The 13,231-nt window shown below is 44.8% G+C and overlaps 1 protein-coding gene across 1 annotated transcript in view; it reads right to left on the bottom strand.

Annotated features, from left to right (window-relative positions):
- The window catches only part of LOC115138621 (rho-associated protein kinase 2-like), a 56,426-nt gene extending 44,156 nt beyond the window's left edge, over positions 1 to 12,270 (bottom strand). Inside the window, exon 1 of the mRNA XM_029675670.2 lies at positions 11,424 to 12,270. Coding sequence (XP_029531530.2) covers positions 11,424 to 11,522 — 99 coding nt within the window. The 5' untranslated portion in view covers positions 11,523 to 12,270. The remainder of the gene's footprint in view (positions 1 to 11,423) is intronic.
- Between the last annotated feature and the right edge of the window lie 961 nt (positions 12,271 to 13,231).

Below are 13,231 nucleotides of genomic sequence, written 5' to 3' on the forward strand. Positions count from 1 at the left end.
CTAAATGGGATCAGTGGGGCTGGGGCCTGGGGGAAAATACTGCCATCATTGATGTTTTGCTTCAAGCTTCGATGATACAGTATGTCTAATGTGCCTAAACTGAGCACTACTGAAATTAAAAAGGGCGTGTTCTGGGATGTTATTAACAGTATACAGTGCATTCGGAAAGTATTCAGACCTTCACTTTTTCCATATTGTTGCGTTACAGCCTTATTCTAAAATGGATTCAATTGTGTGTTCAGACCCTTTGCTCAGAGCTTTGTTGAAGCACCTTTAGCAGCGATTACAGCCTTGAGTCTTCTTGGGTATATGACGCTACAACCTTGGCACACCTGTATTTGGGGAGTTTCTCCCAGTCTTCTCTGCAGATCCGCTCAAGCTCTGTCAGGTTGGATGGGGAGTGTCGCTGCACAGCTATTTTCAGGTCTCTCCAGAGATGTTCGATCAGGTTCAAGTCCAGGCTCTGGCTAGGCCACTCAAGGACATTGAGCCTTGTCCCCGAAGCCACTCCTGTTTTGTCTTCACTGTGTGCCTAGGGTTGTTGTCCTGTTGGAATCTAAACCTTTTCCCCAGTCGGAGGTCCTGAGCGCTCTGGAGTAGGTTTTCGTCAAGATCTCTCTGTACTTTGACCCAATCCTGATTGGTCTCCCGGTCCCTGACACTGAAAAACTTCCCCACAGCGTGATGCTGCCACCACCATGCTTCACCGTAGGGATGGTGCCAGGTTTCCTCATGAAGTGACGCTTGGCATTCAGGCCAAAGAGTTAGTCAGACACATCCAGCCTTTTTTAAAAGACAGATTTATTTATTTACTAGCAAGCAATGAAAACGTGCATTGTATTAAAAAAAGTCCACTTTTTTTAAACAAGTGCCAAAGCTTATTGCGCTCTACACCCCCCACCAGCGACTAGCTCCTTGAGCATCAAAGGAAAGTTGGATAGAGATGTAGAGTTTTTTATAGATACTAAGTTAACAAACCAATTGCTTAATCAGTAGGAAACACTCCCACTATTAGGTAGAGTTTATTTACATTAAAATAAAGTTAATAATATTTGACAAAAATCTAAATGAATGTCGGCTAATTTAAAACGGTTTTGACGGTTATTTTATTTACATGTCCGTCTTCATCCATAACCGTCAGTTACACGGTTATTCAATTACCATCACTGCCCTATCCATGACCCAGTCTAATATCTATATGTTTACGGCAGACCACAGAGTCCCTGTGCCCAAGAACACCAAGGCAACCTGTCTAAATGACAATCTCCCCATAGCACTCACATCTGTAGCGATGAAACACTTTTAAAAGGCTGGTCATGGCTCACAGCCACACCATCATCCCAGACACCCTGAACCCACTCAAATTTGCATGCTGCCCCAACAGATCCACAGACAATGGCGCCGGAGGTGATGGCTGCAGTTTTACGGGCTCCTAACCAACGGTGCTATTTTTTTTTTTCGCATTGTGTGAAACGTATTTTGTACATAATGTTGCTGCTACCGTCACTTATGACAGAAAAGAGCTTCTGGGTATCAGAACAGCAATTACTCACATCGAACTAGATGAAGATTTTTTCTTTAGTGAGTTCGACGCAAAGGATATACTGTTTTCCCGAGACAAGGACAAAATCCCAGCCATTCATGTGAAGGAAAGACAGACGTACAAGGAGCGGAAATCGGGGTGGCTTGTGAGAATTCGTCGTCAAGTGTGTAACCCGCCTCAACCATCTGTTCTATTGGTCAACATGCAATCACTGGAGAATAAACTGGATAAGCTCAGTTTGCAACTATCCCAGCAACGGGACATTAAAAACTGTAATATCTTATGGTTCACCAAGTCGTGGCTGAACAACAACACGGATAATATACAGTTGGCTGAGTTTTCAGTGCATTGGCAGGACAGAACAGCTATGCCCGGCAAGACAAGGGGTGGTGGTGTGTGTATTTGTCAATAACAGCTGGAGCGTGATGTCTAATATTAAGGAAGTCTCGAGGTATTTCTCACCTGAGGTAAGGTACCTCATGATAAGCTGTAGACCACACTATCTATTTACCACTAAGACCGCACTCAACGAGCTGTATAAAGTCATAATCAAACAAGAACATGTCCATCCGGAAGCAGCGCTCCTAGTGGCCGGGGACTTTAATGCAGAAAACTTAAAATCTGTTTTACCAGCATGTCGCGTGCAACCAGAGGAAGTAAAACATTTCCTCCACACACAGAGACACATACAAAGCTCTCCCTCGCCCTGCATTTGGCAAATCTGACCATAATTCTATCCTCCTGATTCCTGCTTACAAGCAAAAACTAAAGCAAGAAGTACCAGTGACTCACTCAATACAGAAGTGGGCAGATGACCCAGATGCTACGCTACAGGACTGTTTTACTAGCAGACTGGAATATGTTCCAGGATTCATCCAATGGCATTCAGGAGTATACCACCTCAGTCACCGGCTTCATCAATAAGTGCATTGACCCCCCAGTGATCGTACGTACATATCACAACCAGAAGCCATGGATTACAGGCAACATCCACACCAAGCTAAAGGCTAGAGCTACAACTTTCAAGGAGTGGGACACTAATCCGGATGCTTATAAGAAATTCTGCTATGCCCTCAGACGAACCATCAAACAGGTTTAGAGACAATACAGGACTAAGATTGAATCCTACTACACCGGCTCTGACGCTCGTCGGATGTGGCAGCACTTGCAAACTATTGCGGACTACAAAGGGAAACTCAGCCACGAGACGGGCTAAATGCCTTTTATGTTTGCTTCGAGGCAAGCAATACTGAAGCATGCATGAGCGCACCAGCTGTTCCGTACAACTGTGTGATCACACTCTCCGTAGCCGATGTGAGCAAGACCTTTAAACAAGTCAACATTCACAAGGCCGCGGGACTAGACGGATTACCAGGACGTGTACTCAAAGCATGCGTGGACCAACTGGCAAGTGTCTTGACACTGACATTTTCAACCTCTCCCTGACAAAGACTGTAATACCCATGTTTCAAGCAGACCACCATAGTCCCTGTGCCCAAGAAAGTGAACGGAACCTGCCTAAATGACTACCGCCCTGTAGCACTCACCTTGGTAGCATGAAGTGCTTTGAAAGGCTGGTCATGGCTCATAACATCATCCCGGAATCCCCATTCCTACTCCAATTAGCATACCGCCCCAACAGATCCATAGATGAGGCAATCTTAATCCACACTGCCCTTCCCAACCTGGACAAAAGGAACACCTATGTGAGAATGCTGTTCATTGACTACACCTCAGTGTTCATCACCATAGTGCCCACAAAGCTCATTACTAAGCTAATGACCCTGGGTCTAAAACACCTCCCTTCGCAACTGGATCCTGGACTTCCTGACGGGCCTCCCCCAGGTGGTGAGGGTAGGCCACAACACATCTGCCACGCTGACCCTCAAGACGGGGGCCCCTCAGGGGTGTGTGCTTAGTCCCCTCCTGTGGTCACACATGACTCCAACACCATCATTTAGTTTGCTGATTACACTACGGTGGTTGGCCTGATCTCTGACAACGATGAGACAGCCTAGAGAGAGGTGGTCAGAGACCTGTCAGTGTAGTGCCAGGAAAACAATCTATCCCTGGCACTACAAGGGTCCAAGCATGGTCCAAGCATACCAACAGTCGCGAAGAGGGCACGGCAACGGCTTTGGCCCTCAGATCCTCAAAACCTTCAATAGCTGCACCATCAAGAACACTGACTGGCTGCATCACCACTTTGTATGGAAACTGCTTGGCATTTCACCGCAAGGTGCCTCAGAGTGTAGTGCGTAAGTCCCAGTAATTCACTGGGCCGAGCTCCCTGCCATCCAGGACCTTTATACCAGGCAGTGTCAGAGGAAGGCACAAAATATTATGAAAGACTACAGCCACCCAAACCACAGACTTATCTCTGCTACCACATGGCAATGCTGCAAGTCTGGAACCTGAACAGCTTCTACACCCAAGCCATCATACTTCTAAACAATACTGCTAAATAGCTAATCAAATGGCTACCCGGACTACCTGCATTGGATGTTTTTTTGCCACCAACTCCTGCACACACACTGGACTCTACCCACATACAAAGTATGTGGACACCCATTCAAATTAGTGGACTCTGCCATTTCAGCCACACTTGTTGACAGGTCTATAAAATCAAGCACACAGCCATGCAATCGCTAAAGACAAACATTGGCATCGAATGGCCTTACTATTTAACAGCACGTGGGGATCGCTCTCTTGAATTGTTGTAACAGTTAAGAGTTTTTTATGGCTGTGTGCCATGATCATGAAGTGTGCATCAAGTTGGCTACTTGCAGAGGATATCATATAGCTTCAAGTTGAGCCTAATAGAATATTTGATATTGGATTTAACATCTGGTCTCCCAGCAGCGTTTGAGCCTCTTGATGGGTTGCCACATTATTTTCCACCACTATACTAGAAAGGCTAATGCTTCCTGATGTTTCGCCCTGTGGTCAGCCAGGGGTAAAAAGACTGCTGCAACCTGATTGGCTAAACGCAGGGTGCACCATCAGGAAGTAGCATTCCTAGGCTTTAGCCACTCTGGCATGATGGTGGAAAATGGTGTTTCATAAATAAAGTATGCATATTTTCCCGTTTATTCCCCAGACGTTATTAAATCTAGTTAAGAAGGAGGGGAGGACCGCTCATAATAATTTCTGGAATGGAGCTAATGAAAAACCATGGTGTTTGATGCCATTCTACTGATTCCGCTCCAGCCATTACCACAAACCCGTCAATTAAAGTGCCACCAACCTCCTGTGGTGGAGATCCATAAAGTCCATTACCAGCTGCCCAGGCTAGCAGTAGACATATTGTATTGCTTTCCTTCGATGTCGATGATGATATTGCTCCCAGTAATTATCAGCTATTGGTGGTGTTGTTTTGGTGCATTGTGTTTATGCCAATGCATGTAGCTGTGCAGGCCGATGTGAAACCCACATGGTTTGCTACATAAGGGGCATTACAGGGAAGGGGGACCCCTGCTGGTGGGCTATTACATTTACATTTAAGTAATTTAGCAGACGCTCTTATCCAGAGCGACTTACAAATTGGTGCATTCACCTTATGACATCCAGTGGAACAGTAGTGCATCTAAATCTTTTAAGGGGGGTGAGAGGGATTACTTTATCCTATCCTAGGTATTCCTTAAAGAGGTGGGGTTTCAGGTGTCTCCGGAAGGTGGTGATTGACTCCGCTGTCCTGGCGTCGTGAGGGAGTTTGTTCCACCATTGGGGGGCCAGAGCAGCGAACAGTTTTGACTGGGCTGAGCGGGAACTGTACTTCCTCAGTGGTAGGGAGGCGAGCAGGCCAGAGGTGGATGAACGCAGTGCCCTTGTTTGGGTGTAGGGCCTGATCAGAGCCTGGAGGTACTGAGGTGCCGTTCCCCTCACAGCTCCGTAGGCAAGCACCATGGTCTTGTAGCGGATGCGAGCTTCAACTGGAAGCCAGTGGAGAGAGCGGAGGAGCGGGGTGACGTGAGAGAACTTGGGAAGGTTGAACACCAGACGGGCTGCGGCGTTCTGGATGAGTTGTAGGGGTTTAATGGCACAGGCAGGGAGCCCAGCCAACAGCGAGTTGCAGTAATCCAGACGGGAGATGACAAGTGCCTGGATTAGGACCTGCGCCGCTTCCGGTGTGAGGCAGGGTCGTACTCTGCGGATGTTGTAGAGCATGAACCTACAGGAACGGGCCACCGCCTTGATGTTAGTTGAGAACGACAGGGTGTTGTCCAGGATCACGCCAAGGTTCTTAGCGCTCTGGGAGGAGGACACAATGGAGTTGTCAACTGTGATGGCGAGATCATGGAACGGGCAGTCCTTCCCCGGGAGGAAGAGCAGCTCCATCTTGCCACTATTAAAGTGGGTAGTAGTTCACTGTGGGATAAGAGCCATAGGGTGGGGCTATAGACCCGCAGACGGCACCCACGGTAGACCTACATACACTAGATATACAAAAGTATGTGGACACCCCTTCAAATGACTGGATTCAGCTATTTAAGCCACACCCGTTTCTGACAGGTATAAAATCAAGTACACAGCCATGCAATCTCCATTGACAAACATTGTCAGTAGAATAGCCTTACTGAAGTGCTCAGTGACATTCAATGTGACACCGTCATAGGATACCACCTTTCCAACAAGTCAGTTCATCATATTTCTGCCTTGCTAGAGCTGCCCCGATCAACTATAAGTGCTGTTATTGTGAAGTAGAAACGGCTAGGAGTAACAATGGCTCAGCCGTGAAGTTCCCAGTTCCAAACTGCCTCTGGAAGCAAAGTCAGCACAATAACTGTTTATCGGGCGCTTCATGAAACAGGTTTCCCTGGCCAAACAGCCGCACACAAGCCTAAAGATCACCATGCACAATGCCAAGCGTCAGCTGGAGTGGTGTAAAGCTCACAGCCATTGGACTCTGGAGCAGTGGAAGCGCGTTCTCTGGAGTGATGAATCACGCTTCACCATCTGGCAGTCCAACGGACAAATCTGGGTTTGGCGGGTGCCAGGAGAACGCTACCTGCCCCAATGCGTGGTGCCAACTGTAAAGTTTGGCGAGGAGGAATAATGGTCTGGGGCTGTTTTTCATGGTTCGGGCTCAGCCCCTTAGTTCCAGTGAAGGGAAATCTTAACGCTACAGCATACAATGACATTCTAGATGATTCTGTGCTTCCAAATTTGTGGCAACAGTTTGGGGAAGGCTCTTTCCTGTTCCAGCATGACAATGCACCCTGTGTACAAAGCAAAATCCATTCAGAAATGGTTTGTTGAGATCGGTGTGAAAGAACTTGACTGGCCTGCACAGAGCCCTGACCTCAACCCCATCGAACACCTTTGGGATGAAAAGGGAACGCGAGCCAGGCCTAATTGCTCAACATCAGTGCCCGACCTCACTAATTGCTTGTGGCTGAATGGAAGCAAGTCCCCGCAGCAATGTTCCAACATCTAGTGGAATGCCTTCCTAGAAGAGTAGAGGCTGTTATAGCAGCAAGAGGGACCAACTCCATATTCATGCCCATGATTTTGGAATGAGATGTTCGACATGCAGGTGTCCACATACTTCTGGTCATGTAGTGTACTTACCCAGACACCCCCAACACACACACACACACACACACTTGTTATTATCTATCGTGTTGCCTAGTCACTTTAACCCTACCAATAAGTACAGTACATAGATACTTCAATTACCTCGTACCCCTGCACATAGACTTGGTACTGGTACATCCTGTATATAGCCATGTTATTTTCTACTCCCTATACAAAACATTAGGAACACCTTCCTAATATTGAGTTGTACCCCTTTTTACCCTCAGAAGTCTCAATTAGTCAGGACATGGACTCTATAAGGTGTCAAAAGCATTCCACAGGGATGCTGGCCCATGTTGACTCCAATGCGTTCCACAGTTGATTCAAGTTGGCTGGATGTCCTTTGGGTGGTGGACCATTCTTGATTCACATGGGAAATTGTTGAGCGTGAAACTCAGCAGCGTTGCAGTTCTTGACACACAAACTGGTGTGCCAGGCATCTACTACCATACCCCGTTCAAAAGGCACTGAAATATTTTGTCTTTCCCATCCACCTTCTGAATGACACACATACACACAATACATGTCTCAATTGTCTCAAGGCTTCAAAATCCTTTAAACCGGTCTCCTCCTTGTATCTACACTGATTGAAGTGGATATAACATCATTAAGGGATGATGGACTGACCAGGTGAAAGCTGTGTCATGGAAAGAGCAGGTGTTACTTATGTTTTGTGCACTCAGTATATAGCAATGTAATTCTTACTCTTTCTTTTTTGTTATTCAGTGTATTTATTTCTCGTGTCACTATTTCAATTGATTTATTTGATCTTCTCTTTAACTCTGCATTGTTGAAAAATGACCCTTAAGCATTTTACAGTTAGTCTATGAAGCATGAGACAAATACAAACATTATTTTAACACCAAATTATAGAATTCATCATGGAATAATGGTGCCATATCCCTCCAATAGAATTCCAGATAATTGTAAAATATATGCCAAGATACATTGAAGCTGTTCAGGCCAAACGCCCTATTAAAACACTTTATGATGGAGTTTCCTTTATTTTGACAATTACCTGTACATAGAGTGCAAATCAAGAAGAGTACAGGTTGAAAAACATTTACAGTAAACGAGGACATAAAAATGGCCCAGGCATTGTTCTGCTGAGGCAATTAGAGTCTTATCCAGGATAATTACAGTGCATTCAGAAAGTATTTAGACCCCTTCCCTTTTTCCACATTTTGTTATGTTCAAGCCTTATTCTAAAATGGATTCATATATATCCCTCAATCTACACAACACCCAATAATGATAAAGCAAAAACAGGTTTAGACATTTTTAAATGTACTGAAAATTAAAAAAAACAGAAATACCTTATTTACATAAATATTCAGACCCTTTAATATGAGACTCGAGCTCAGGTGAATCCTGTTTCCAATGATCATCCTTGAGATATTTCTAAAACTTGATTGCAGTCCACTTGTGGTATATTCAATTGATTGGACATGATTTGGAAAGGCACACACCTGTCTATATAAGGTCCCGCAGTTGACAGTGCATGTCAGAGCAAAAACAAAGCCATGAGGTCAAAGGAATTGTGCGTAGAGCTCAGAGACAGGATTGTGTCAAGGCAGAGATATGGGGAAGGGTACACAAACATTATGCTGCATTGAAGGTCCCCAACACAGTGGCCTTCATCATTCTTAAATGGAATAAGTTTGGAACCACCAAGACTCTTCCTAGAGCTGGCCGCCTGGCCAAACTGAGCAATGGGGGGAGAAGGGCCTTGGTCAGGGAGGTGACCAAGAACCCGATGGTCACTCTGAAAGACCTCCAGAGATCCTCTGTGGAGATGGGAAAACTTTCCAGAAGGACAATCATCTCTGCAGCAGTCTACCAGGCCTGTATGGTAGAGTGGTCAGATGGGAAGCCACTCCTCAGTAAAAAGCACTTGAAAGCCCACTTGGAGTTCGCCAAAAGGCACCTAAAGGACTCTCTGACCATGAGAAACAAGATTCTCTGCTCTGATGAAACCAAGATTGAACTCTTCGGCCTGAATACCAAGCATCACGTCTGGAGGAACCCAGGCACAGCTCATTACCTGGGCAATACCATCCCCACGGTGAAGCATGGTGGTGGCAGCATCACGCTGTGGGGATGTTTTTCAGTGGCAGGGACTGCGAGACTAGTCAGGATTGGGGGAAAGATGAACGGAGCAAAATATATAGAGATCCTTGATGAAGTCCTGAGCGCTCTGGAGCAGGTTCTCAGACTTGGGTCAAGGTTCACCTTCCAACAGGACAACGACCCAAAGCACACAGCTCAGACAACGCAGGAGTGGCCTCGGGACAAGTCTCTGAATGTCCTTGAGTGGACCAGCTAGAGCCCGGACTTGAACCCGATCGAACATCTCTGAGACCTGCAAATAGCTGTGCAGCGACACTTCCCATCCAACCTGACCGCGCTTGAGGATCTGCAGAGAATGGGAGAAACTCCCCAAATACAGGTGTGCCAAACTAGCGTCATACCCAAGAAGACTTGCTGCCAAAGGTGCTTCAACAAAGTAGAGTAAACATTCTAAATACTTATGTAAATGTGATCAGTTTATTTTTAATACATTTGCAAAAATTTCAAAAAACTTGTTTTTGCTTTTCATTATGGGGTGTTGTGTGTAGATTGACGAGGGAAAAAAACAATTGAATCAATTTTAGAATAAGGCTAATGTAACAAAATGTCAAAAAAGTGAAGGGGTCTGAATACTTTTAGAATGTACTGTATATGTAAGAAGCTTGTATAGGTGTTAATGGATGTCGATGACTGTGTTCATAATTTACCATTAGGCAAAGATTTTAAAGGGAATAATGGAGGGTATGCTGGGGGTCTGAATGTGTGCTGCTGGTCAGAACATGTAGAAACAGGTCTGAATATGTGCTGCTGGTCAGAGCATGTAGAAACAGTCTGACTGCATCAATGCAATGCCTGATGCTTGTCCTCTCTGCCTTCTTCATAGCAAGCAATAACAGAGAGCGAGGCACTAAAAATGGCTTGGGAGGCAAGAGGGCTAGAGGATCCAGCCTGTTCAAACCCACGCACTCTTCCCACTCAACTTCAGTCTAGAACAGTCATCTAGCTCTGATATCCATCTCCTACTCATTCCCAGGAAATAAACAGCTGAGGATTCAGTCACTGCATATACACTATATTCATTCTGCAGTTTTAAATAGATTTTAACTGGCACTGTAGAAGTTTAATTCCGCTTCAGAAACTGCTTAACATAGCATCTATGGTAACTGCAGGAAAATCCACTGCTAGGCCTTCAATTCAGTTTTGAAATGTTTCTGGGGGAGATTCGATGGAAATACATACATTTGTCAAATATGAGTGTTTAGGATGTAGGTGTGGCTATTTCAGTCTGGAACAACTATTATCACAATAAATTTATGCGGAATGTTTTCAGGCCTATTAACAGATGACAGTCCTCTCGACATTCCACAGCAGTGAGTATGCCTGTCTGGGTAAATGCTCCTCAATCGTTTACTTGTTATTATCCTCTTAAACAGTTGGCTGAGGTCTACAACCAAGTCCTCTCTTTAGCAACTACTACAACGCATCTGTCTGTATAAGAGAGAAGCGCGCATGTGGCATGCCGTTGGTAGTGGTACCCGTCTGGTGCATATCCCATATAGTGAGTGGGCCAATCCCTTGCCAAGTGGAAGATCGCTCAAGGATTTGAACGGAAGAAATGTTTCCATAGAAGTAACCTACAACGATACACACATTTTCCACTATTCCCCATAATCTTCAAAAACACAGTTAAAGGCTACGGCTATAGTTAAAGTATGTTGTCTGCTGCATCAAATGCTCTCATGTCTCAATAGAAAACTAAGGGCGCAATTATTTTCTATGACTGTCCTTATACCCGTACATAGGCTTATGTAGCCACTATAAATCGTAACTTTACCGGGAGCAATTCATTATAGGCCTCGTCTGCATGTCATCTGAATAGCCGGTCAATTACTATTAGCATGTAGGCTCGGCTACATATTGTCATAGAAGGATACACATGGTGCGGTTATCGGTGCTAAAATGTAGGCTAACGATAATGTGCAAATACAGTTTGTTAATCTAAAAGATAGTGCAATAGGCCTATAATTTCTCAAGTGAATGTTGTTGACCTGCATCAAAGGCTTTGTGGAAATTCGGTTACAATGTATTATCTGAACATAAAAATGTATACATATCTTGGTTAAAAGGCGTAAGAAGTCTACTTATTACTATGTATTTTTTCGGTTGCTTCAAAATGCGAAAGGGGAAAACATGGGACCTATTAATAATTGATAAAATATTTAAGCAGACTTACCAGTAAACTTTCTAAGTTTATCGCAGATCTTGGATCTTTGATCATGGCCTCCAGCTTTTTCAACCGGTTTTCCATCCTTCTCTCTGCACCAAGCGACATCTTTGCGATTGATTAATGCCCGTTTCGTTTACATATAAGACGAGCCTTATGAGAAGTCTTAAGAGTTTACATGAGAAAAATATATTTTAGTTCTTGAGCAATCACCGTGGGCCTAGCAGCCTCCGACTCACCGCCCTCTGAAATCGCTTCGGAATTACAGTGTCCACAATGAAGGGGAAAACATAATCCACCGTGAAGGGAGAAGCGCCGCTCCTCAAACTTGCCAATTAGTTAGGAGATGTCGTTAAACGCAAATGAAGGTAAAAACTTATGGTAACATATTCAATATAAATGTTCTCTAAGGTCCACACGGCGATTAAGTTAACATTTTTAGAAGATTCAGCAACAGGGCGTTTTCTTTGACCCCCCTCCCCTTCTCTTTTTGGGCGCTCCGAAATGATTTGCTTCAATTTCAAAAATGTGTTTCTAAAACAGTCCGCAGTGTTTAAAATCCAACTTTAGAAACTCTCAAACTCTCTCTTTAGAAACTCTTTGTGACTGCCTCACAGTCGTAGGCAAATGTACAGGGTAAGAATGGCGTTCTCCAAAATAGCTTGCGTGATGAATCGTTAAACTTTCTATGATCAGTTCTTCTCCCATGCACTACATGGGTATTTATCCCTGCATGCCCAAAAACAAAGGTTTGTCGGAATGGCTAACTACAGTTAGCCACCGTGGAGTCCTCGTACACTACATACTCCACTTCGAGAGCTCTCTCCTCCCTCTTCTGATATCAACATGCAAACACAGCCGTCTCATTTACCCATAAGCCTCCTCTTGTCTATATAGCCTGCTGTCCAACGTGGGAAGCTGCATGATGAACCATAGGAAGGCCTATGTGATGAAAGCTCTCCTAAAGTTTTACAAATACGTTCTTCACACTGAGAAATGATTCATCTGATTGATACATTATTTCCACTATTTAACAGCACATAGGTATCTATCTCTTGATATTGTTGGGACTTGAACCTGCGACCCTACAACTGTCCATGTGACTCACGCTAACACCTTGTTACAACAATAGGTTTGAACCTCTTGATGGGTTGCCACATCGTTTCCCACCACTATGCTATAATGGGTAATGCCTAGGAATGCTATACTTCCTGTGTTTCGCCCCGTGTTCAGCCAGGGGTAAACAACAGACTGCTGCAACCTGATTGGCTGAACGCAGGGCGCAACAGCAGGAAGTAGCATAGGCTTTATCCACTCTAGCCTAGTAGTGGAAAATTGTGTGTTCATTAAGAAAGTATGCATATTATCCCCGTTTTTTTCAGCCTTCTCTTTAAATCTAGTTAAAGAGGAAATCGAAGCCTTTGCAGCCTGAATTGGAGAAAGTGTCATGTACGAACTGGTCGCAGGGGGACTCCAGTGTATTACCAGCTGTGCACATCAAGCCCAGACCCTAGTGGAGATCACAGGAGGCTGCTGAGAGGAGGACGGCTCATAATAATATCTGGAAAGGAGTTAGAGGAATGGCATCAAACACCTGGAAACCATGTGTTTGATGTATTTGATGCCATTCTACTAATTCCACTCCAGCCATTACCACAAACCCGTCCTCCCCAATTAAGGTGCCACCAACCTCCTGTGGTGGAGATCCATAAAGTCCATTACCAGCTGCCCAGGCTAGCAGTAGACATATTGTATGGCTGTCCTTCGATGTTGATGATATTGCTCCCAGTAATTATAAGCCATTTGTGGTGTTGTTT

This window comes from Oncorhynchus nerka, linkage group LG12 (assembly GCF_034236695.1).
Source record: "Oncorhynchus nerka isolate Pitt River linkage group LG12, Oner_Uvic_2.0, whole genome shotgun sequence".
Taxonomy (NCBI): domain Eukaryota; kingdom Metazoa; phylum Chordata; class Actinopteri; order Salmoniformes; family Salmonidae; genus Oncorhynchus; species Oncorhynchus nerka.